Genomic DNA, 24,213 nt, shown 5'->3' on the forward strand with positions numbered 1-24,213 from the left:
TCCAGCAGGGGCCGCTACAGCCATCTTCCATAGCGCTTCTCCTCCCTCGTTTAAGAGGGTCGGTCGCCTGGGTGAACTGGGGCCAGTGGCGCCTCCGGAAATTTTTCACAGGGGTGGCCGGGCAAAATGGGGACATTTAAAATCTTGGGATGGCACACCAAAACTAAAAGCCATCATTTCTGGATATTGAAATTTTGTTGTAGTAAATCGGCCGGTAAGAAAACTATATCAGAAACTGCCCAGTTAATGCCTCGTGATATATTTGCAGCTAGGAAACGTGTGTGCACTAGAACGCCCCTTTAAACAATAGGAGGTTCGAGTTGTCAGGAAAAAAAGAACCCATGAGTCTGAGGCATTAATCTGGTCTTTGTCAAGCTTTCACATTAGCTTTAATTTGTTTTATTAACATTCATTAACGTTCTTTTTAGTTCTTTTAAGTTTTGGTTGACAAAAACTGGTCTTTTTGTTCAGTTTTAGTATAAACAAAACCGTTATTTTAGTCCAGTGATAGTCAAAGAAAACATATTTTATTTCAGTTTTAGTCAAAGTTTTTTTTGTCTCTTTAAATACTGCAATTCTTCAGAATCCTGTCAATATAGAATAACTCCCTAAGACTTACCTCCATTTCATTATGGAATGCCTTGAGGATGTCTATTGAGATTCGCGGTGCGTGATTTTGTGGCCGTATTCCTCCCCATCTTTTCTTCCCACAACATAATTCCGTTTTCTTCTCCACGTCTATGAAATCAAAGTGTGTCCAAATGTAATTTCTTCTATTTCTCCCAAAGGTAATCTTGGACTGGCCGGCCATCGGTCCATTTTTGTGTTAAATTACGCTAATCGGTGTTATTCATACAACGCAGCTGCAGCGACTGAACCAAATACGAGCGCGAGTCGAGCTGGAGGAAGTGACGTCACTGAGCTCCAGACGAGACAAGAAACAGCAACGCACATCAAATAATAAAACTCGTCGAGATGTTATAACATTTTGTTACACCTCGTTATGGTTAACATAAATGAAAAGACCTTTCAGTATTTTTATTTTGTAAGCCATACCATTTTTTAAATTTGATGCTATTTTTCCAAACGTCGCTCGCACCGCTCAAGGTGCCATAACTTAATAAACATAACTACTCATTATTTCATGGAAGTTGGTTGTGTTTGGACCAGCAGAAGCCTTGAAGGCCTTGACTGCGCGTCACTGATCAAATAAACTAAGAAAAAGTACAATGTCTCATCAAAACAGACCTATCATGACATCAAACGACAGCATGTATGAGGTCAAGTGACAGCATGAATGGTGCTGTTTGTATGCTGTCATTTCCAGTTGCCATGTTTGAAACGGCAGAAATCAGCTTCTCGACGTTGACCCAGACGTCCCTCATTTTCATCACATGATGAAGTTCAGACGGGCGGGTCAGGGCAGCGACATCGCAGTAGGCGGCGAAAGGTGCTCCTGAATGTGGGGCTGCACAGAGCATAGCAGGCGGGGTCCACAGCGCTGTTGACGTAAACCAGCCAGAGACCCGCCTGCCACAGGACGTCCGGGATACGTACATGACAGAAAGCGGCCACCAGCGCCATGGCGTTGTGCGGGGCCCGGGTGAGGATAAAAGTGAGAAGAATGGTGAGTATGGTGCGCGTCACCCTTCTCTCCCTGACCGCGCCCCGATGCCGGGTGGAGGCGGCCGAAGACAACGCCGCCGAGGCCGCCCGGTGCCGTCGGGTTCGAGCCGAGTAGTCGCTCGCACTGTGAGACGGGCGCAGCGAGAGGGCGGTCCACTCCGACGGGCCTGCACTCGCACACGCCCCTCCGCTCCTTCCAAGTTTGAATCTGCCGGAGGACGAGCGGTCGCCGGTAGCCTCGCCCCGGAGGGAAAAAGCAGATGTGCCGACCTGTTCCCTCGGCGGCCGGCGACGCGCGCTCAGACGCTGGCGGCTTGCGGCAGATACGTGGCTGTACAGGCCCACCATGGCGACGCCGGGCAGGAAGAAGGCGGGCAGGGTGGTCCCGAGAGTGATTACAGGGCTCGCGAGCAACCGCGGGTAACATTCCGCTTCGGGTACCAGGCGCTCGGCCCCGGCCCCCTGCCAGCACAGGATGGCCGGTGTCCATAGGGAGAAAGACAGCAGCCAGGCCAGAGCGATCATCAGGGCGGCCGTCTTGCCCGTGCGCCTCAGCGGGTAGCTGAGCGGCCGGGTTAGGCAGAAGAAGCGGTCCAAACTGATAAGCAGCAGGTTCAAGACGGCCGCGGCGCTCACGCTGTGGTCCACGACCAGCCAGAGGTCGCAGAGGGCGGCTCCCAGCGGCCAGGAGCCGCACGCCGCGTAAAGCGCGTACACGTTGACGGAGACCGCCCCCACCAGCAGATCGGCGGTCGCCAAGCTCAGCAAGAAGTAGTTGTTGACGGTACGCAGGCGGCGGTTGACCTTAACGGAGAGTAGGACCAGCGAGTTCCCCAGCACAGTGACGGCGCTCAGCGCCACCGTCACGCCGGTGAGCACCAGCAGCTGGGCAGAGGACTGACTGGAGGTGTTGAGCGTGAGGCGGGGCCAGCTGGAGGAGTTGCCGTCTGACCCGTTTGCCATTTTCTTTCAAAGCACACAAAACTGACGTCAATTGTAGAGAACTTTTGACTTACCCACGAAGGAGCATCGACGCCTCCAACAAGTCTTCAACTTGATGTCGCGTGTGCTCGCCTTACTTCAACAAGTGGCGTGTCGTCTCTCCTTCTGCTCCTCCTCCTCCTCATCAGCAATTGCTTTTGATAAATGAGGCTAAGAAAATACATTAACACAGTCGTGTAGATTAAGTGCGTCATTTTAAATTCTTCCATCCATCCATCATTCTCTCCATTCTAACTAACATAGCCATCACTCTCATGTCTCACAAATGGTCTCAATTTGAAACTCTCAAACAAGAGAAAAAAGCCGTTGGAGTCTCCACGTTCTTTAATGACATCACATCTAAAAATCAGAGCAATGACTGGTGACAGCGACGTTGCGGCGCCGGCAGCGAGAGCGCCACTGCGACCAGCGCCTTAAGTTCAGTGTTAACCAGTCAAGTAAAGCCAGGAGGACCTGGGCCAGGTCACCATCCAAACCTTAACAATCACAAGTCTCACTGCACTTCTCAAGGTTCATCACCCGCACGCATTTGTGCGGGCATGCACACACACTCGCTTAAAACAGGAAATGTAAACGTGGTGCCTGTACAGTCGACAGGAAACATTTCAAGTTTTATTTTCAAGGAGTCTGAGGGGACAAGGGAGATGCGCGCGGCTTTCTGGTGGTGATGAAGCGAGAGCGACTTTGGTCGTCGCTGTAACCAATCACAAGCTGGACTTTACTGACAGTGGGAATGTTTTAACGCGTGATCCCAAGCAGTCCAAAGAAGATTTCCTTCCCGCAATAAATTAGGTGAGCGAGCGGCCGTCGCGTCGCACGCACACGGTTGTCGGGAGGAGCTTCAGTCGCGACAGATGACCGACAACGGCGTTTCAAGGTCACATAATACAAAAGTGCAAGCTAACCACCAGCTGGTAGAGGGAGCCAGGCTCCGGGACGTGGCGCTCGAGCTAACGTGCGAGCGCGCCGGCGGGTGGGCGCGGGTTGCGCTCGAGCCCTTCCGCGCTCGAGCCCTTTTGTGGTGGGAATGTTGGCGCTGCTTCCAAATGGGCGGGAAGTGCACGCTGACGCCATTGAAGGTTTGAAGGGAAGATAAGGGCAAACTTCGCTCAGATTGGGGGCCAACCCTCACTACCTACTGTATGGGTCACCCTGGAAACTGCTGTGACGGGAGGGGGAGGAGGAGGAGGGGCCCGGCAGCGAGTCCTCTTCCGCGCTGCCGCCGTCAAAAACATCGTCGGCGCCTTCGGCGGAGCGAGGGCCCCACGGGGGAGCGAGGCGCTCGGGCGGGTCGGTGGCCCGGCCGACGAGAAACGCCCCTGAAGAGGCGGCAACGGCGGCGGGTCCGACAGCGGTCCTGCCTGTCCTGGCGCCAGTCTGCGAGCCACGATGGATCCGATGGCTGACGATGATGTTGTTGCCGAATCCACCCATGGACGCCATGGTGGTGCTCTGCTCGCGTTGCACCACGGCCGTCATCCCGCGCTCAGCGATCAGGCGGTGGATCCGAGCCAGAGCATCTTCGCTGGAACCTCCACCTTCCGGGACCTCACCTGGAACAACCACGACGTGTCACCAAGGCAAAGCAGCTTTTCAACTCAAAGCGCATCAAGCTTTTAAAAACAGCACATAAGGAAATTACAGAAATGACTGTAGATACATATAAGCATCAACTGAAAACATTTAAAAATGTAGCTTTCTCAGGTAAAAAAAAAAAAAAAAAAAGATTAGTCAGATGAATCAGTGGGATGAATGGTGGCGGGGTGGAAAACATTTTGGACTTGACATGCGGCGTACCTGCGTTGGGCGGGACCTCCCCTAAGGCACGGCCGCCATGACTCCCGTCCGAAGCTCCCGCGGTCTGGGTCTCGAGGCCGTCGGCCGCTAGGCAAAAGAACGAGATGGAAAGCAGATCAGTGAAAAAGGTCAAAGTGCAAGGAAGGCGCACAGAAGACATCGGTACCGGCTCGGAGGCGAGCGGCGCCGGGCTCAGAAAGCTCCGTTTGGGTCTCGGCGTTTTGAAGCTGGACAACGGGCGTCTGCGTTCCTTGGGATGTCACGGAGGGGGCGGGGTTTCTGGGCTGAAGACCAATGGCGTTCATCAGGCCCATGTCTCGATCCAGCCTCCATCCCGAACGACTGGGCCTGAACACCCACGCGGCACGTTAGGACGACGCCGGGGTCCCCCGCGGACGAGGCGATAACAGTACTAACCCGGGTCGGTCGGAACCTCGTGTCCGGCCGCCACTGCCGTTGTTGACGGAAAACAAAGGTTCGGCGCCGGACTCGGTGGCACTTTCGCCGTCGCTGCGGTAGAACCTGAATGCGCGCGCGTGTGTTAATTGAGGTGTACGCAGGAAGGCGGGGGCTCAACCTCGTTAACATTAACGAAGCAAATTGAAGGTCTTGACCTAGCAGACTTCCTGCTGCCACTGACCAATAACATTAGCAAGATAATCACATCCAGTAAACAGGAAGCCATATCAACGCCAGCACTCACACGGGCCGGCAGATGACCAGGTCCCCTTTGTTGGTTCCGTACGCCAGACCCAGCCCGGGATCGGGAAGCCAGCGAGCCGAGTTGATGCTGACGTGACGCCGCTGGTCCGGCGCCATGGGATAGACCACGTTGAAGACCTTCTAGAAGCCAAGAGTCCCTTCATTCATTTGGTTGAACGGCAACGATGATGACGAGATGACCGCAACATTCGCTCACCCTGATGGAGGTCTCTCCTCCGTGCGGCTGCTGCAAGCGGAAGACTTGCGCCACCATGTGGTCAGTGGTGGGATGTAGCAGGATCCTGCGAGAGGCCAGCCCCACCATCACATAGCAGCCCAGTGGTGATAAGCTAACTGAAATAGCATTCAGACCTGGGGAGGGAGGGAGGAAGAAAATGAGGATGGGAGTCACAAGCGTGTGTGTGTTGAGATGAAGACAGCCACGCATGTCTCCTACCAAATCTTTTGGTATAAAGCATCTCCCCGAGGTTGTGCGGCGCCAAGGAGTAGACTGCGAGGATTCCCTCATCGGGAAACCCGCGCTGACTGCTGGGAATGAAGACAGCCAGCAGCTGACCGTCGGCCGAGATGTCGCAACTGGCGTCGTTGTAAATCTTACAGTTTGGCACCAGCACATTGGCAGAGGCTGCGCACGAAGAAAAAACAACTTCAGGTGGCGAACATCCCGCAGACTCCTAGTTTACATGGCCGCGCTAGTCCTTTAGCTAACAGATGCTAACTCAGATCCCCATTGTTTGGTACCGTTGCTGATCTCGGGCAGGTCAAACTTGGTGAAGTCCCACCACTGCAGGCGGTACGTTGTGTTGGCGATGTTGCTCGCCACCGCAGACTGGCCGTCGCCGATGGACGCGCCTGACGGGGGTGGGGGGTGGGTGGAGTTGGAAGAGTCTCCTCAAGCCGTGCTTGCAGTCAGGTTGAGTTTGAGGGACGCACGCTTACCGGCGAGCACCCTGTTGACGGACGAGTGCGTGGCCAAGCCCGGCTGGCCTCTCTCGTGGTGGAAGATTCCGGCGTAAGGCAGGTACTCGGGAAGATGGAAGCGCCTGCGGGCGGGACCGCAAAAATTATATATAAATATTCGACCGGACCTGACGCAAACTCACCTTGGCACGAAGCGACCCAATGACGGCGCTGACATCCTGGCGTTCCGGGGCGCCCTGTGCCGCGCTCGCTCGCTGTTATCACTGAAATGACAACATCGTTGTTAGCCCAAGCCGGCCGCGGACACCCGCGGCCACGCGCAGCCAACTCACTCCAACTCGTCAAAGTCCACGTCGGGGTTCTCCACGGAGCCCGACACGCTTCCAGCCGGCCCATCGGATGAAGACGAAGACATGGCCCGCAGGCGGTTCTGCTGGTAGCGAGGAGAGCGCTGACGGATACTGTCCCGTCTGGACAAATACTGGATCATTCTCTGGGCGTAGTACGCTGCGGGCGACAGCCTGGACAACCGGCGGCGGCACGTCTGTTAGCACCCGCGGCTCATCGCTGGGGGGTGATCAACGAGCTTACCTGGCCGGGTCGGGATAGATGGGGTGGTCCCGAGATCCGGTCATGTCGTAGCGAGACAGCGACATGAGAGAAGACTCTAGAAGTCTCCTAAGAGACAAAGAAAAAGGTGAGCGGAAAATATGACTCGCGGACTTTGAGTTGACCGACGCTACCTTCGGAGGTAGTCTTCGTCCACGGGTGAGGGATCCACAGGCATTTCCTGGCTTAAGGCCTCGGAGGGGTCGGGGGCACGGGTGGCGGCCTGGCGGTACACCCTCTCCCACTGAGCCGTGTCCTGGTTGTACACCAAACCCACAGTCTGCTCGGCAGACGACGGCAGAGGGAAAGCTGCCGCCGGCGCCGTGGTGGGCACTGGCCGTCGCTGGCTGTCCAGAGAACTCCCGGCGCTCGGGACAGGACCGTCAGGCAAAGGAGAGGGCGAGGAGGACAAGGCAGAAGTGGGCTGCAGGGCGGATGAGGAAGAGGAGGTGGAGGAGGTCTGGTTGGTGCGCTCCCAACGTTGAGAATCGTGATTGAAGGTCAGCAGGTTGTGACAGGCGCGGCAGCGGTTCAGGTGCCCCCGAGAGCCCCCCGGCTCCGGGGCTTGGGGAGTGGAGGAAGGGGGAGGCGGTGGCGGGGGCTGGTAATGGATGATGGTGGGGGAGGAGGAGGAAGGGCCGGCTCTGTCCGAGTCCACGTTGTTATTGAGAAGCTCCTGGCTCGGTTCCTGGCCACCCGCCGGCGGAGGCTCCAGGTCCTGCATGCGCTCAAACTCCAGGAAGTAGCGGCTCAGATTGCACTGCAACACGTTCCGAAAGGAGGCGGGGTTGCCGCGGGAGCCGTCCCAGAAGGGGTGGTGCCCGCTGCTGGTGCCCGAGCCGTCCCCTTGCTGGGGGAAGCCCCGTCCGTCGCTGGCCGAGGTGTACACCGGCGAGTGGGACGAGCTGTCCTGCTGACGCAACGCCGCCAGGAGGCCGAGCGAAGACGACGACGAGGTCCTGGGCGGCAGCACGTTGGCGCCGGCGCCGCCCTCCCTCATACTCAGCAAGCTGCGCGTCCAGTCCGGTCCCGGTCTGGAGGTGGAGTTGGGATCGCCGTTGCCACCGTAGTAGAGCGAGGTGAAGGCTGAGGGGCGTGGCTCCGTGCGGGCTGCCGAGGAGGCGACCGAAGAAGGCGGGGTCTGGGGGGCTTCTGACGACACGCCAGGCGGCCCGCGGTTGGCCGAGCAGTGACTGCACATGCACGCCATGCCCAGGAAGCGGGTGCATTCCAGGAAAGACACCCCGCGCTCCGTGGTGACAAAGTGGCCCAGGGGGGCGGCGGGCGATTCCGTGGTGTCGGCCAGGGGCCGCGCCTGCTCGCTGGTGCTCTGCGCGTTGGGAGAGCGGGACGACAGGATGTGCAGGAAGTTGTGCAGGATGGGCGTGCGGCGAACGGGCTGAGGCAAGAAGGAACGCTGGCGGAAGTGAGGGTGCGGCAGCTGCTCCACGCTGTCCATGGGAACCTCGGAATCGTCCTCGCTCTAAAAAACACAAAACGTCGGCACCGGGCCGGAGATCGCGCCGTGGGAATCGAGCAGGGCTCACCTGCTGATTGGACGACGGGTTCAAGATGGCCGTCAAAAGGTTGTGCCCCAGCGGGTCAAACCGCACCAACCTGAGGAACACGCCCAAATAATGCCAATGTCAAATGACGAGGAGAAATAGTTGAACGCCAGCTCGGCGAGACCCACCGCACTCGCTCGGCGTCGCTGGCAGTCTTGACGGCGGCGAAGGGTTCCGGTCGACTCCAGTCCCAAAAGTGCAGCTCGTTGTTGGTGGCGATGAGGAGGAGCTGAGCGGTCGGGTGGAAGGCCAGCGAGGCGATGGCCACGTTGCTGTCTGTGAACCAGCTCTCGCTGCCGCCCTGTGCCGACAACCGCGACGGTTAATCGTCATCCGGATCCGCCGTCCGGATCCGCCGCTTCGCCCACTCACGTGCAAGTCCCAGATGCGGACTTCGCCGTCAAGGCATCCGGAGGCCACTAGGCCAGGAATGGTGGGATGAAAGGTCACACACCAGGGGGTCCTACGGTGGCCCACCAGGGAATGGAGGCACTTCCCGGTCTTGACTTCCGTGATGTAAATGTTGTGGTTGACGTGCGTGGAGGCCATAAGGGTCCTTGAAGAGTGTTGCCGTGGAAACACAGACAACATTAACAGCCACACAACACTCAAGCCACGCCCGCCTTCAGACATTCGCATCCTCACCGGTCAGGGCTGAAGGCCAACAGGAAGGTGGATCTGGGGCTGTCAGGCAGCTCAACTTTCTGAACATAAACAGGAAATTGGTAAGCCGTAGCGTCGCCATAAGAGAAGAAAACGGCGTCCGGCGGCGAGCTCACCTGGCTCTGCCACTTCATCCCGCACACCTTCTCCTCCACCAGCAAATGCAGGAGGCGCTGCGAGCTGCACGTCTGCCAACCGCGCTCCCGCCGCGACAGGAGGCGCACCGAGTTCCTGGGACTGGACGACATCACGCTGTTGGGAGGGGGGGCGGGGCGGTACCGGGGGGGATTGGCTGGTCCTAGTCAAGTCAAGTCAAGTTTATTTATACAGCCCTAAATCACAAACAAGTCTCAAAGGGCCTCAAAAATTGACAATTATTCTCAAACATCCCCTGACCTTAAACTCCCAGGAGGGCAAGGAAAAACTAAAAAAAAAAAAACTACTGGGGGAAAAATGAGAAACCTTGAGAAGAGACCACAGATGGGAGGATCTCCCTTCCAGGATGACCAGGCTGCAATGGATGCAGAGAGGGCACATAATATAAAACAATCCAGAAAAGAAAAAGTGGATGTCCAATTCAAAGTGAAGAGCTGCAGGAGGTGCCCTCAATTGTCCTGGTTGCAGGTGCCAGCCGGCCAGCCGGCTCTGGGTTGTGGAGCTGCCAGGCTGCCGTTAGACAACTGACGACACATTCACACAGCAAATGTGGTTGATGATGGAACTAAGGTGCAATCTTGTGTGTGTGTGCCAATTACAGATTTCAATGACTTTATTCCACAAAACGACAGGCTTAAGTTTTGACAAAAGAAAACATTCATATTTCATTTCCACAATGGATCGTGATTGTGTGTATACCCAAGTCCATGCATTCATGATATGCATAGATAGATAGATAGATAGATAGATAGATAGATAGATAGATAGATAGATAGATAGATAGATAGATAGATAGATAGATAGATAGATAGATAGATAGATAGATAGATAGATAGATAGAAACCGTGCCAGTCAAACAGACGACTGTGTGAGCTACTTCAACGCTATGTACGTCATGTGTCGAGTAAAGACGACTAAATGCTGCAGTTGGGCACGGGAAAAAATGAAGTGCAAATAGCTCGTCGGTTGAAAGCCGCTCGATGACATTATTTTTCTTCTTTTCCATCCAGTAACTCGCCGCAATAGTCAAATGCAATAAGCACACATTAAGTAGCGTTTACGTACGATTAAGTATGCAGCGATCAAGAAATTTGAAAATGATGTTTAAAAAGAAAGGCCTACCTTTCTCCATCTTAGGGGCTGCTCACATTAGCCATGGAGCTAGCTTGAGCCGAAACGAAAAAAAGGTATCCGTTGCTAAGAAAACTCAATCTTTACTCGTCTTGTAATCAATAACGACGTCCACTTGAACAAACGGACACCGCTGGCATTTTGTGGATGCAAAGAAGCGACCTTTTCGAAGGCTTTTGGTCCACAGTTAGCCAAGCTGCCCGACGCCGAATGGCTCCTGCGTAGCCAGCTAGCTAACGGCTAGCCGCACACTAGACAGGCCAACCAACAGAGCGTCGAATACTACTCATCGATCGAACTGACGAACGGAAACCAACCTCCAGTGTCATTCACTAAAACACACATTTAGATCCTTCCACCTTTAATGCACTGAAATATTTCTGATCGACAGAAATAATTATTAAAGAAGACTAGCTGACAGCGCTTACGTACATTGTAAAAGGTCACGATGTCAAAATTACAAATGTGAGGTTATGTGGGGAAAAAAAAAAAGCCACCACGCTTGGTCGTCATTTTATTTCTGGAATATCTAAATATTAATGCAAGAATCTATTTAGATTTAAATACCTTCGTTTTGGCCGACTCACTAACACCACGGATATACAAATAACATCTAAATATATAATACAATAATATAATACTAATCAATATATATTAATATATTCTTAGACAACGTAGATTTGAACGGATGTGTGTGTGCGTCTGTTAAAAGCAGCTGACGCTGTTGTTGGCAGTCGTCCATTGAGGGGGGTGTAAAGATGCCCGTGGGGGGGAGGGGGTGTGTGCAGTGGTCCTATTCAAGCTTGTGAGACAAAGTTCCCTTCCGTTTGCAGAGCAGGACGGCCCGTAGAAAGACCATCGAGATGAGCATTCCCGGTTGACATGCTTACACCATGTCTTCTCTGATTTCAGAAGTGTTCCTTGTAGAAGCTGAAGCCAAAGTGTTCGCACTGAGCTTTGATGACTTTGGCCAACGTTGGAGAACCGCAGTAGAACACGTGAACTTTTCCTTTGTTCTCCTCGGCAATTTTCTGGAACACCTGATTGTAAGTGACATTTGGTTATTTATGCTTTTGCTTCTCTTTTTATATTGCAAAAGTGAGGAGCTTTAGTGAAAGTCGATTTGGAGGAGCTTTTGGGAGGTTCTAACCTTGGCCCATTCGGGTCGCCCGGGCTGCGTTCTCGTCCTCAGGCCCGTGATGGAGTCTCTCTTCTCCTTCTTGGCTAGAAGGTCCAGCGCCATCTGTAGACCGATGGCCTTCATGTCGTTCTTGCACAAGGCTGACGTCATGTACATGTGCATCTCCAGGAAGCGACCTGCCGAAGAAGACCTCATTGAGGTCGCGAGTTCACACCTCAGACGCGGCATTGGCGGTCACCTTCGGGCTCCCCATCGGCCTGGTCCATCTCCAGTTTGGTCAGGAGGCTGACAAACCACTCGAAGGACTTCTGGTCACGGTTGATCCAGATGAAGTCAACCTGAGAAAGCGGCAAAAACGGAACTTTGGTTCAAGTGCTGTCCAAAGTTGACCGTTGTCATTTACCGTGGACTTACTTTGCGAAGCTTCATTTCACTATCCTTAATGTTCTCACACCACGAGTAGTTGCAGTTAGGACAATTCTGCTTCCTGCGCCGGTACCTGGAAACCCACGAGCGTGTTGGTCTCGTGAAGGACGTGGGCAGCAAGGCGCCGGGAGCGAGAGTAAGTCACCTGTACATGATGCTCTGCAGGATTGATGCGAAAGGCGTGATGCCGATGCCCGCCCCGATCAGAACGGCGTGCTCGGATGTAAAGATCTGTCTGGTAGGCGTGCCGTAGGGTCCGTCCACGTAGCACTGTCGGCCGGCGCGAAGCAAGTCACATGACTGCTGTGCCAACGCGAGCGGTTTGCTCACCTTGATGTTGCAGAAGCGGTGATTCTCGCCAAACTTGGCAGAAACCTTCAAGCACACAAAGCGAGCGGCGTCAGTGGGTGTCGCCAGCCCATTGCTCATTAACACTCACTTGATCCACTTCTCTCGGGGGCGGGGCCTCGCCTCTCTCCGCTGGGCCCGGATCGTCCGGAGGGACGGGAAGAGGCAGCGAGATGGCGGCGGCGGGGGAGGCGGCGCCGCTCCGGGAGCCGTTGTGACGGTACATGATCAGTTCCACTGCATTGTCCTCGTTGGACGCCACCGCAGCGTCGGCGTGCGCCGAGCTGAACGACTCCTCCTGCCGATACGTGCGATAATGTCATCAGCTTTTATCTTCTTTCAGACTTCTGGGTGTATTTCAGAAAGCGACAACATGGCGCCTCTGTGACAGCACTGAGCCTTTTCCCACCTGAGTCTTCATCATCTGTCTGCTCCGCAGGCTCGCCGCCAGCCTCCTGGGACTCGGCGCCGGAGTCTGCGGCTGGCGGAAATACTCGTACAGACGATTGGTCCACTGGCCCATGGAGCGGATGTGCAGCCACAGATTGTCTGCACACACACGCACACTCAACTTGGCCTCCCTGCCAGAGGAGAAGTGCAAGTACACAGAAAGGAGGTCACACCAGCTTGCTCCGGAGCGCTGCTGATGGTGAACGGGTGCCACTCGTACTTGGCGATGACCGGAATGTTGATGTACACGTAATCTCCCGGCTTGAATTGGAAGAACTGTGGACGCTTGATGACCAGATGAGTCACCTGCAGAGCCAGAGTCATCAGAGACCTCATGAGGTGAGGTCAGACGGAGATCACGCATGGGTCATCCATCACCTTGGACGGCAGCAGGTTGACCTCCACGATGTACAGACCTCCCATACGGGACACGGCGATTCCGATGATCTTCTCCAGCAGGAAGAGCAGACCCGGAACGACAAACCACTTCCAGAAGTTGGCGCAATGGATCATAAGCAGTGACCACACCCACACGTAGGACAAGTGAGACCAGTAGAACACCTGCCGCATACCGGACTTTATATATATGGAAGTCATCTTGAATTTTTGTTCCTTTCCAATGGCGGCAAGGGTGCGTCCTCTACTGACCAAGTAATTATATTGCTGTGCGCTTACTTCAAAATGTCCACTGCGTCGAACAAAGGTGCTGGAGCAGAGCCCCATGAGGCAGATGACCACCTGAAGGACGACGCCCGTCACAGAGGCCGTGCCCTTCACCCAGCCGATGCCGGGCCGCGTGGTCAGCAGGTACTCCCACACGCTGAAGCCGCTATGCTGGGAGAGCTGAGCTAAAAGACACACAGGCGCCGTCGGACCGCTTGGAGGTTGAGTATTGGCGAGCGCCTTACCAAAATTGAAGATGTGGGCGGTGGTGTGCACGAGCGTGTATCCGACGATGGCGTAACCCACAATCTGATGCAAGAGAATGTTCTGGTCCAACGGCAGAACCCGGACCACCCAGGTGGCCCGCAACCACGTGAGACAGCGGCGCAGCATCAAGACCTTGAAGGACACGCACGCAGATGAGGCGCATCCGACTTCCCGGCCGTCTGTACTTGGCATTACCATGACAAAGGTGCAGTTGAAGTTGAGGCATTGTCCGCATCCTTTGGCCAGCATGTAGCAGGCGCTCCCGTGGCGATGCTGCAGGACGGCGCCGACGAAGAGCGCCAGGCTGAGGCAAGCGTAGCCGCACAGGAACAGGAGCTTGCGACTGTTGTTTTGCCAATACGCCCGCGTCAGGTAGCGAGGGGTCTGATGCTTCTTCTGCTCCGCTTCCGGAGGTTTGAGCCAGTTTGCCGCGCTTCCGCAAAAAAGATTCTGGAGTGAGTACGGGCGGGCCAGGAGCGGGCCGCCGGGCCGCACCCACCTGATGGTCAGGTTCTCCATCACCTCTGGGAAGTCTTCCAGTTCTGCTTTGAGCTCCTCAAAGGTGATGGCGCCGCTGCGGTCCTTGTCGGCCGACTCAAACAGTGCCAGCGTCAGGTCATCTAGTTTCTCCTCCGGCAGAGAGATGGCGCTCTCGCGCAGGCACGACTTCAGAACCGTGCGCAGCTCGTCCGGATCGATAGAACCGCTCCCTGCGTGGAAGGTCGCAGATGACGTAACAACGGGTTCACGTCGCTCTCGTTGGCCCATTTGGTTTCGGTGGTGCCACTCACCATCCACATCGTAGACCTGGAAGAGGAACCTAAGCTTGTCCGTCTCGCTACCGTGGATGAGAAGGTCCAGCGCCTCCAGAAGCTCATCCAGGCTGATGGAACTGCTACCGTCCGAGTCGAATAGCGCGAAGAAGCGCTCGGCGAAGAAGGACTGTGGCGGAGGTGGGCAGAGGGGGGGTCACGTGACACAGAGAGGGTCGAATGACGGCGGACCAACCTCTTTGACTTTGAGAGCCGTCTTGAACTCATCCAGGTCGATCTCCTTGTCGTCCCCGGCGATGTTCTCAAACTGCTTGGTCACCCACTCCAGCCAACGTGCATCCTCGTCCGCGCTCATTGCCGACACCAGCCGCGTCCGTTATGGACTGCGATGCTACGCCCGACGCCAGCCAAAGTCAAAGTCACGTCGAGATGGTCAGTCATGTTTCTGCAAAAATAGTTTTTACCTGCTGTTGCGTGTCTTCCTTAGCTGCCACTGAATCTTGGTCATCTTCATCGTCAGCTGGCGGTGACAGCCTCCCCTCCGCCACACGGGCTCATCCAATAAGATGGATGTGGAGGTGGGCTCTTACGTGCGAATGTGCGTGTGTGAATGTGAGTGCAAAAACAAAAGGTTGCTGAGTAGAAACGAGAATACTAAAATGTGTTTATTTTGGATAAAAACAGGACAGAAGTAAAAGGAGCAAACGACACGAAATTTTTTTAGCAGCTCACATGGCTCGGGACTCCCAAGAACCGGCGGACCGGGAGCACCTGAGACCAAGACCAGTTGGTAAAATGGGGCTCCTTCTTCACACTTACTGCCTACTCAGTCGCTAACACGTTAGCCTGTCACGTGACCGCCGTCGGGCACCTCAGACGTCATCGTGACGGGGCGACGTGCGGCTCGTCCAAGATGGTGCGCAGCGTGTGCACTCCCTCAAACGAAACCTGCAGACTCCCCAGCCGGGACACGCCGTCCTGCGCGTCCACAACTGCAACGCACACATGCGCAGATTCGGGTTCACGAAGCGTTTCCACCAGATGATAGCGATGAGGCGCTCAGACCTCGGAGGTTGAGGTGGACGACGTCGTCGGGTTGGTTCAGCAGATCGGGAATTTTCAAAAAAGCCACGCCCACATCCTCGCACTCGCGCTCTTGCTCCTCCTCCTCCGGCGGCTCGCTCACCACAGTGAAACGAATTCTGCCCGGCGACGACAAACGGTCGGCGAGTGTCGCATGGATGAAGCTCCGAGTGGGCCTCACCTTTCCATGTTGGCGTTTTGTCCTCGCAGGACGTCCTTGAGTAGTTTGCGTCTCGAAGCGTTGCCGTCCGCGCCCACGCCGATGACTGCCGACCGATCCGGACTTGATTAGAAAGTTGAATAGAGCGCACATACGTACGTTGCGCATTGGCGCTACGCACCTTTGCTGAAGTTGAAGCTGATGCTCTTCCCCGGAGGTGGTTTGGGCAGGGACACGGGCGTTTCCTCGGTGGGCATGTCGAGGAAGGAGAACTCCACAAAGAGTCGCACCACATTGATGTCTCGACACAAGCGGGACTCCGCCTCCAGGCTGAGACACGTGACCTCCACCCGCACTCGCTGAAAGTCCTGAACACACGCCCGTGACTCGTGAGACTCTTTCTCAGAAAGAGACCGTCCATCTCGTCGAGGTGAAGGCTGACCTGAGTGACCCGGCGAAGAACGATGCCGTCGTCGTCATCGCTGTCGTATGGAGCGCACGTAGCGGCGTTGTGTTTGCACGCCGTCTTAGATGGAAACGGGTGTTGCGTGTCACCGAGGTCAGAGGTGAATGTCCGGCGCGGTAGGAAAACTTGACCTTCAGAGATCAAAGATTCTTCGTCATCCTCGTCTTCCTCGGATGGGCGGAGCAGCCCGCCGGGCGGCGCCTGAAAAGAGTTAGTCGACGGATGAGGCCCCGCCCACTCGACCGCCTCTCTTGTGTCTTTGACCTCACCCGCAGGTCAGGGGGCGGCGCTTCTTGGAAGGTGACTTTCTTGGTCACCTGCTCTTCTTTGACGGGAAGCTTCTTGGCGGATGTCGGGGTCGGCGGGGGCGTCGCCGCTTTCGGATCAAAGACGTAGCCCCTGCTGTCGCCGCCGAGCTTTGAGGGCTCTGCGTGGCTTTCGGACAACACGCGGCCTCCACTGACCTCCGCCGGCGGGAGAACATTGTCGCTTTGGACAGAGGACATCTTCCATTTGAGGGCGAGGTCAATATGGCCGGCGTGGTGCCCGGAGGTGTCGTGGAGGTCAAAGGTGCCTTAGACAGGTGGAAAAGGTTCTCACACTACATTTCATGAGGTGGAGGTGTTTGTGATGTCAAAAATGTACCTGTGATCTCCTGATCCCGAAGCAGCGGCGCCAGAGGAACACCGGCTTTGCCCAAATACTCATCCATCTGCGGCTCCTTGTCGTCGAACACGTAGAAGCCGAGCACCTGGGAGGCCAAGTAGCATTCCAGAGCGCCGTCGGCGGCCACCCGGAAGGACTTGACGTCGGCGAAGCGAGGCTGCCGGCAGTCGTGCGCCGTAGAGGTGGGGTAGTCGGGGAAGTGGAAAAACTTGTAGACCACGTAAGGGCTGGGCAGCGATGAGCATCGGGACCGCAGACCGCTGCAGCCGCGCACTTCCACCTGCAGCTCCTTCTCTGCAGCGGTCGCCATCTAGGGCAGATGCAACAGCTAAGGCGTGCTAGCTCACACGAGGAAGCGATGAATCGCACGTACATGTCGGTCACGGTCGCCGACCATCGCCAGCCTCTTGGACTCAGCGATGGGATTGTGCAGCTTGATCCAATACTCCAACGATCCGAAGCAGGTGTCGGCGCCACAATTTCCTGAAAGCGACAGCGGGACATGACAACTACTCTCGCGCACCGGTGCGGGAAGTACTCACCGACCAGCGGCACCGCCCCGGCCGCCACCCCGTCCCGGAGGAGGCGGCGCAGATCCAGAGCGGCGCTGGCCACCGTCTTCCAGCGCAGCCCCAGCGCCTGATGCATCTCCACGCACAGCCGGCGCCGGCCCACATAATCCAGGAAATCCTGGTCCACGCTCACCACGTACCGCGACGTGAAGCCGTAGTGCGGCGTCGGGCCCGCGGCCACGGGGGTGGCGTGCAGGTCAAAGAGGTAGAAGGCGTACGTACAGAAGGTGGACGGCGCCGGGTCGCCCAGAGCCTCCAGGGCGGCCTCGGACAGGGCGGCGCCCACGATCTGAACTTCCACGAGGTTCTCTCCGTGTTCCAGCGACAGACTCAGATCCCGGTCTGAAGGGTCCACGCTCTTGGCGCCGTAGGCCGCGCCACGCAACTGAGCTGAGGAGCGGGCGCAGGAGCTTGAGCGCCCGACGGAAAGGCGGCGCGTCGTGAGAAGGAAAGCCGCTACCTTCCCGTTTGTGCAACTTGCCATCCTTGGCAGCCAACATCTGCGTCTGATGTTCCAATTGCTGCGCGTGCGACCTTTTGTCAGACTCCATTTTCTTCTGGACCCGGTCTAGCTCCACCTGCAAACAAATCACACCATTAGCATGCCAGCTAGCCAGTCTGATTTGAGGAACCGCCGGTACCTTCAGGTGACCGCTGATGCGACTCTCCACGGCCAGGAGCTGCCTGACCTTCTCCAGTTCTTGGATGGTCTCCGCGTGAGCGTGTTCCTTGGGGCCGCCATCTTGGCCCTCCTGCAGGAAGCTCAATTCTCCGCACTGTTGTGATTTACGTGCCTGTAGGAGGAGAAACTGAGAAGGAGGTCCGAGCGAGAATGGAGTGTGTGTCTCCAGCCACCATCACCTTGATGAGCAGCAGCGCCTCTGTGAGTTTCTCACCATCCGAGTCGTCCGCCTGTGAACGACACAGACAAGCGTCAGGGGCCAAAGTGAAAATGGAGGTGGCATCTGCAGAATGTGGGCTCACCCCGCAGAAGATGTTCAGGCGACATCTGAGGTCCTCTATCTCCCGCTTCTCAAGGGTCAGCTGAGCCTCAAGCTTGCGCTTTTCTTCTCTCAGGTTCTGGCAGGCATCTGAACAAATAGGACACAATAGCTTCAACCACGCTATGGCGCCCCGTTCAACATATCGCCAAGAGCACGGCAGGAAAAAAAGGGGGCGGGGCATGAGGAGATTGAAGTGGGTCTCACCTCTTTCAGCTTTGACCTGCTCCAGGATCTCCTTCTTGTCCAGCAGGTCGGCCTGCAGTGCATCCTCCAGCTGAGCCACGTGCTGCTGAAGCTGGTGCTCCTGAGCGCTACAGCGCTGCTGCTGGGAGCCGTCCAACACGCTGCGCGCGCACACACACACACACTCAATTTTTGGTGACCTTGTGGTGTGTACAGACATCCGCCTCACCTGTTGAGCAGTTTCTCGTTGTGCTCCTTGAGAAGTGCTTTCTCCTGCTCCACCTCATCCACACGCTCCTGCAACTGGTGCCCAGAAGAGACGGGGGATGGGATGGGACGCGAGTGACGGCAGCAACAACGGCGAAGGCAATGGCGGCGGGTCGGCACCTGCTGTATCTTGGCGTGCGACAGCTGCTCCGTCTGCAGCTGCGTCCTGAGCTCCACGTTCTTGGCGCGCTCGTCCCTCAGCTGCGACGTCAGCTCGGCCATCTTGGCCGTGGCGGCCTCGTAGCACGCTTTCTGCGTCTGCTGACTCTTCAAAACACGGCCGTTTGGCTTCAATATTGGAGGCGAAAGCATCTCTGCTTTGAAAAAATTGTGATGGACAGCAAGACGGAATATCGCACCTCCTTTAGTTGCAGGAAGCGCTCCTCCAGCTCCACCACGGCGCCGCATCGTTCGGCCAGCTGCTTCTGCAGTTTGATCATGGTCACGTTGTTGTTGATCTGCGACCTGCCCCGCCCCCACCTCGTCATCATCAGCACCGCCAACGCCATCCTCATCGTCCAAATCTTCTACCTGAGTTCAGACTTGTTCTGCTGCTGAAGCGTCATGTGTTTCTCTTCCTCCAGTTGAGCGATGCGACGCTGCTGCGACTCAATCACGTTCTCTCTGCCGCACAAAACATCGACACGCCGCCGTGACATGGTCGACATATCGTTGCACCGGCAGCGAGGGCGTGTGGCTCTCACAGGTTGCGGCTCTTTTCTCGCGCTTCTTCCAGCATAGCGTGCACGTACGCCGTCGGTGGGCCGCTCGGCGGCCGCTCTTCTCCCGCTGCGCTCCTGGCGCCTGAGTGCGGGGAAGCGAGACACCCGAGTCAGCCAATGTCTGATTGCTACGACCGCGCGGCGTTTAGGCGGCACTCACGTCTGGGCGGCGTGGGCGAAGGAGATGAGGGGTCGTCGCGCTTCCTGGGGGCGGAGGCGGCGCGGGTTTGGACGCGCAGGTGAGCCACGCGCGCCGAGGACGATGAGGCCGTTAGCTTCTGGTGGCGCTGGGCCACAAACAACCGCTGCTTCAGCTTCTCGTTGTCCGCCTCTAGCGCTCGCACCTTCTCCTGGAACTCGTCCATCAAGTCCTCCTGCTCCGGGTCCCGCCGCCCGGGCCCCGTCGGAGCGCCGACCCCCCGGGCCAGCTGCTCCATGCGACGGCGATCCTTGACCAGCCTCAGCAACTTGGTGCCCAGCCTGTGAGGTGCCACAAACACTGCGTGTCGGGGAGAAAACAAGCAAAGCGCCTTCTCACTTTCTGATCTTGTCCTCCTGTTGGTGGATGTGCTGCTTGAGAAGCAGCGAGTCGTCGTACAGCTGCAGGAAGTTGTCCTCCAGCTCCTTTCTGGACACCCGCGACACGTCCACATGCAGCCGCACATCGTGAGCATCTGATGAGAAAGGAGGAAGAAGAAAAGACCTCCGTGTTTGTTCCTCGTTGTCTTCTCCCACAACCAAAACGAAGTCTCCACACCTGGTGTTGCTCTGGGAGGGTGGCCGATGTCTTTGACAGGTTCATGTACTGCCGTGTCATCGAGTAGAAAAGACATATTTCACGCTGGAAGAAAAATAACAAAAGTCAGACGAACATGAAATACATACACAGGCTACTTAGTGTTAAATTGATGAGTGTCAAGTCCAGACGTGGAGAAAAGAAGTGACGACAAATCTTCGAGCAATGTTAGCATTCGGCAATAACAGCCAGCGGCCGCCCACTTCGATGAGCGCACTATCATCCATGTTGGAAAGACATTATTAAAAGAATCTACGTTACGTGTTTGAGAACTTTCTGCGTCCGTTCTCAGTTCTCATTGAAGAGCGTTGCCAGTGTCAACAATCCGCATCCTTTAGCATCTTTTTTTCTTTTTCTTCTTCGTTGCCATCTTCTTCGTCGGTTTTTACCGAAGACACCTGGGAGCGATGTCTACGCGCGCTGCTGCTTACTGGTCATTGCCGTCATTACACCCCATCGTGCTTGTAAACGGAAGACACGTCTTCTTCGCTTAGTGTCGGTTTTATCTGTTCGTCTGTTTGTTTTTGGATACATTCAACTGTCTCGTCTGTCGATGTTTACATCAAATCAAACAAAGTATTGGTTGAGAAATGTTATATGTCCAATGGGCCAGATTGGAGACAAGAGTGCTCCCCCCACCTCATGCCCACCCACTTTTGCTTTGTTACCAAAACACTGATGCACAAAAAGATCGTTTTTAGTCACAATGACAGATTTATTTCACACCATACTTACACATGTTAGTCGTATACATATACAGTATGAAATGCAATGCAGCTGTGTTGTTTACACTTGACTCGCCCCCGTCTAAATATATACTGAAAGCTTTTTACGTCATGCGGCATACAAGATCTTTTTGTCTTCTGGAATTACTGCTAAGAAAGCTAGTCGGATTGAACTGGATGGCGGCGAAGGGCTCTGGAGGTGCACGGTCAGATGCCCATGTAGGTGTTCATCTTGCCGAGAGCGTCGCACACGGTGGTCAGATCGCTGCGGAGGTCCTGCACCACGTTCTCGATGGTCCGCGTGTCTTTCAGGAGGTCCACGCTCTGCGTGTATGGGTTGTAGTAAACCGAGAACGGTCGCTTGATGGTCTTGGCAAACTCTCTGAAAAACAAAAGACGCTGAGTCGGAAGCCACGGCGGCCTACAGGCTCCACGATACAAGATGTTACCGCATCTTTTGCTTGGCCTCGTCAAAGGTGTCAGAGACAAAGTAAACGTCCTGGAATGTGGTGATGAGACATTCTTGCTTGCAGGTGGTTTTGGGGTCAAAGGGCCGCACGCAGGCCTGATCGGACAAGGCGTGCTGCGGGGAAGATGGAGAATTAAAAGTTTGCTTGTCTTTTCAGGAAAGGTCAAAGGTCATAGGGCGTTGTGAGTCAGCTGATCATTTTGTATGTTACCTTGAGTTCTCCGATGGAAGACAGCAAGCCGGCACCGTAGGCTCTCAGCTGGCCTTCTTGCTTGCAGAGGCCAAACTCGATAGTGAAGAAGTAACACTGCCCAGCACGGGTCATCGTAAAGGCAAAAGAAAAGACAGACGGACGGCACCACCGGCACTCACCGTGGCCAGTTTCTGCACGTCGTCATCTGAAGCTCCCAAAGACGCCAGACCGATCTCCTGAGAAAACTGAGCAAACTTTGGATTGGCCAGCAGAGGGACGTGACCCAGGAGCTCGTGACACGTGTCCCTGAAAGGCAACAGAAGGACATTCACTGGGGAACATCCCCGAACGGGCATGGCGGGGAGCGGGCCGGCTCACGGTTCAGGCGTGTAGAGCGGGTCAGTGCTGTGGCGGACATATTGCGTACAGTTGAAGACTCGGTAGGCCAAACCCGCCAGGAAGTCCCGGGGCGACAGGTAGCCTGCGACCGGCCGGACGGTGAAACCCGACCTCTCTGGAACACAGCAAAGGCGGCTTACGAGGAGTGGGGGCGGGGCTGGAGCAGCGCCGGGAGGAGCGTGCCACCTCTGAGAAAGTGCGAGACGTCCTCCAGCTGGGGGATGTTGTCGTGTCGGTAGCCGCACTGCTGGCTGAGCAGGGGCAGGTTCTTCAGGTACTCTTTGCAGGCGTGAGTGGGGTACAGCTTGTTTAGCTCCTTGAAGACCACCCCCCACGTGCGCACCTCCTCCGGGGTGTACTCGATGCGGGGGATGGGCTGACCGCTACAAAGCGATCGACAAGGAGCTTGACGTGAGCGAGACGCTTTTTGGCCGATGATCACGACGAGCGCTTACAACTTGTACTTCATGGCCACCTCCACAAAATACTTGCGCCGCTGGCGGTAAACTTTGTCTTTGAAGCCCTGAAGAGCGAAAAAAATAAAAATAAACGGGCCGGCGCTTGATAAGCCACTGCACACGCACGGACACACAGAATGTACCGGGTGGTCAGCGTCCAGCTCGGATCCATACATCAGCACTCTGTGGGAGCACTGATCCAGTTCGGAGATCTTCATGGGAAACCACGGAACGTCTTCTTCATCTGCAGAAGACAAAGACAGCTTTGTGCGGGTCAGCGACGCGTGGCTGCCCTCCGACCGGCGCACCGACCGGCCTGCGCGGCCCAAACGTGGGCCGGCGTGTTAAAGCTCAGGATGTTGACGTGATCTTTCAGGACCTCCAAGAGCTCATTGAAATCCTTCTTGCTGCAGCTGCAGTCGGCAAAGATCTCCACCTGGTCGGCGACACGCTTGGACGGGCGCGACTCTATATGGTTCAGGTTGACCCGCTTCTCCTGTGCAAGGCAACTCTCACGTGACACGGGTCAACAAGTCCCAGAAGCTCGACTGGACCCCAGTCAAGCTCTCGGGCCTCACGACTTACTAAAAGGTCTGCCAGAACGACTCACCTGGAAGAGTCGCAACGCTCGGACCAGACAGCCCACCTCGTTCTTCAACGAGAAGACCACGGCCTGACTCGCTCCACTGGCAGTCTCGCTGATGGGACTGAAGGACGGGCGACGTGACTGGACACAGAAAAACATCAACATGACCAAACACGAGGTGTTTTGACACCAAAGACCACGGGCGGTCACCATCTGGCCGCCGGTGTGGCGTAGCGGCGGGCGCCCGTCCAACATGGCCGAGTCGAAGGAGAGTCCGCGGCGGTTCCAGTACTTGCTGGAGAACATCATCATGGCAGGCTGCATGCCGGGCGTAGGTGGCGCCTCCTGTTGGTCGTCCTTAATGACGTGAGAGGACGCCATGGGGAACCAGTGAGTGTACGAGTACCACGAGCACTCCAGTCTGCAGGCTCGCAAGTGCGCGGATCCGCAACCGCCGCGCGCCCGCCACCGCCGTGTTTAAATAGAGAAGGGTGGGAGGGGCTGAGGGAGGAAAGCGGCGGAGTTTGAGACAGTCACGCTGTGCAATTACCATTAGCGATTACGGCACAGTCTACTTATGATGTCACTAACATCGTTTTATGTTATCATGCAATTACATACTGTTACTTAGATCTTCTACAACAATGTCGACTCGATGATTATGACGTTTGTCCATCGGGGTATGCTGCATTTTGTCATCCATCTTTAACCATGCTGTATGTGTGTTTTGTGTGTGGCAACAAAATGCCCGGCCAGTACGTCAGCTGATAACGCCAGAAAGCACCTGCGCCAATTTCCTGTCAGTCAGGAAATGAAAGCGGCGCCTCTCAGATGTGCCCTCGCTCGCCGCCTTATGAGCTGATGCGCCGATAGCAGCCGGCATTCAACTTCTAACCGACAGCCGGTGGTGATCATCGAGAATCTATCCAGCCTGCTCCACCAAAGTCTGGTTTGAAGCTGAGAAAAAAAAATGGGGAGAAAAAGATTCAATGCACTTGATGGCAGCTCATGCCAAAGCCAAGGGGAGGACTTGGGCCTCATCATTTGACTCCAGTGTGACTCTATGAATGTTTGGTGCTTTTGGCGTAGGAATACTGTCCACAGCCCTGCTTGCTTGTTATGAAGACAAATTTAGTTGTTGCGTGCGCGCCCGTGCCTACCTGCCTGCGTGCGTGCACGTACAAGACCCACAATGCCCCGCGC

At 55.8% G+C, this 24,213-nt stretch overlaps 5 protein-coding genes across 8 annotated transcripts; all 5 read right to left on the minus strand.

Annotated features, from left to right (window-relative positions):
• Positions 1-1,404: 1,404 nt before the first annotated feature.
• On the minus strand, positions 1,405-2,589 carry LOC133156538 (muscarinic acetylcholine receptor M4-like). The gene has a single exon (XM_061282351.1). The coding sequence runs from the start codon at positions 2,587-2,589 to the stop codon at positions 1,405-1,407; it is 1,185 nt and encodes a 394-aa protein (XP_061138335.1).
• Positions 2,590-2,934: 345 nt separating this feature from the next.
• On the minus strand, positions 2,935-10,325 carry LOC133156494 (activating molecule in BECN1-regulated autophagy protein 1B-like). The gene is made up of 19 exons (XM_061282255.1): positions 10,185-10,325; positions 9,023-9,204; positions 8,889-8,947; positions 8,616-8,799; positions 8,372-8,544; positions 8,226-8,295; positions 6,813-8,161; positions 6,661-6,747; positions 6,402-6,590; positions 6,252-6,332; positions 6,088-6,191; positions 5,890-6,000; positions 5,585-5,773; positions 5,345-5,499; positions 5,129-5,268; positions 4,843-4,947; positions 4,592-4,773; positions 4,426-4,512; positions 2,935-4,181 (listed from the first exon to the last, which is right to left on the minus strand). Exons 1-19 carry the CDS (start codon positions 10,192-10,194, stop codon positions 3,760-3,762), a joined length of 3,879 nt encoding a protein of 1,292 aa, XP_061138239.1. The 5' UTR covers positions 10,195-10,325; the 3' UTR covers positions 2,935-3,759.
• Positions 10,326-10,567: 242 nt separating this feature from the next.
• On the minus strand, positions 10,568-14,764 carry LOC133156507 (NADPH oxidase 5-like). Of its 3 annotated transcripts, XM_061282289.1 has the most exons (16): positions 14,497-14,764; positions 14,280-14,430; positions 13,988-14,198; positions 13,684-13,921; positions 13,467-13,620; positions 13,234-13,406; positions 12,937-13,119; positions 12,732-12,864; positions 12,518-12,657; positions 12,200-12,406; positions 12,091-12,135; positions 11,906-12,030; positions 11,749-11,833; positions 11,573-11,672; positions 11,344-11,510; positions 10,568-11,233 (listed from the first exon to the last, which is right to left on the minus strand). In XM_061282289.1, the coding sequence occupies exons 1-16, from the start codon at positions 14,614-14,616 to the stop codon at positions 11,102-11,104; spliced, it is 2,364 nt and encodes a 787-aa protein (XP_061138273.1). In that variant the 5' UTR covers positions 14,617-14,764; the 3' UTR covers positions 10,568-11,101. The 3 variants fall into 3 exon arrangements, with proteins under 3 accessions (XP_061138273.1, XP_061138272.1, XP_061138271.1); XM_061282288.1 differs by having other exon boundaries at positions 13,234-13,620; XM_061282287.1 differs by having other exon boundaries at positions 13,988-14,430.
• A 144-nt stretch (positions 14,765-14,908) lies between these two features.
• LOC133156495 (protein fantom-like) lies at positions 14,909-20,600 on the minus strand. 2 transcript variants are annotated; one of them, XM_061282257.1, is made up of 23 exons: positions 20,442-20,600; positions 20,142-20,225; positions 19,923-20,058; positions 19,545-19,864; positions 19,367-19,466; positions 19,194-19,286; positions 19,022-19,127; positions 18,783-18,923; positions 18,625-18,698; positions 18,417-18,556; positions 18,193-18,299; positions 18,070-18,120; positions 17,850-18,002; positions 17,669-17,786; positions 17,179-17,598; positions 17,010-17,119; positions 16,616-16,946; positions 16,240-16,544; positions 15,947-16,171; positions 15,686-15,872; positions 15,526-15,610; positions 15,327-15,463; positions 14,909-15,253 (listed from the first exon to the last, which is right to left on the minus strand). In XM_061282257.1, exons 2-23 carry the CDS (start codon positions 20,215-20,217, stop codon positions 15,141-15,143), a joined length of 3,528 nt encoding a protein of 1,175 aa, XP_061138241.1. In that variant the 5' UTR covers positions 20,218-20,225; positions 20,442-20,600; the 3' UTR covers positions 14,909-15,140. The 2 variants fall into 2 exon arrangements, with proteins under 2 accessions (XP_061138241.1, XP_061138240.1); XM_061282256.1 differs by having other exon boundaries at positions 18,783-18,929.
• A 329-nt stretch (positions 20,601-20,929) lies between these two features.
• On the minus strand, positions 20,930-22,484 carry LOC133156547 (tryptophan 5-hydroxylase 2). Its single transcript, XM_061282359.1, has 7 exons — positions 22,422-22,484; positions 22,153-22,349; positions 21,946-22,081; positions 21,747-21,873; positions 21,586-21,681; positions 21,355-21,488; positions 20,930-21,287 (listed from the first exon to the last, which is right to left on the minus strand). Exons 1-7 carry the CDS (start codon positions 22,433-22,435, stop codon positions 21,113-21,115), a joined length of 879 nt encoding a protein of 292 aa, XP_061138343.1. The 5' UTR covers positions 22,436-22,484; the 3' UTR covers positions 20,930-21,112.
• Between the last annotated feature and the right edge of the window lie 1,729 nt (positions 22,485-24,213).

This window comes from Syngnathus typhle, linkage group LG7 (assembly GCF_033458585.1).
Source record: "Syngnathus typhle isolate RoL2023-S1 ecotype Sweden linkage group LG7, RoL_Styp_1.0, whole genome shotgun sequence".
NCBI classification, from domain to species: Eukaryota; Metazoa; Chordata; class Actinopteri; order Syngnathiformes; family Syngnathidae; genus Syngnathus; species Syngnathus typhle.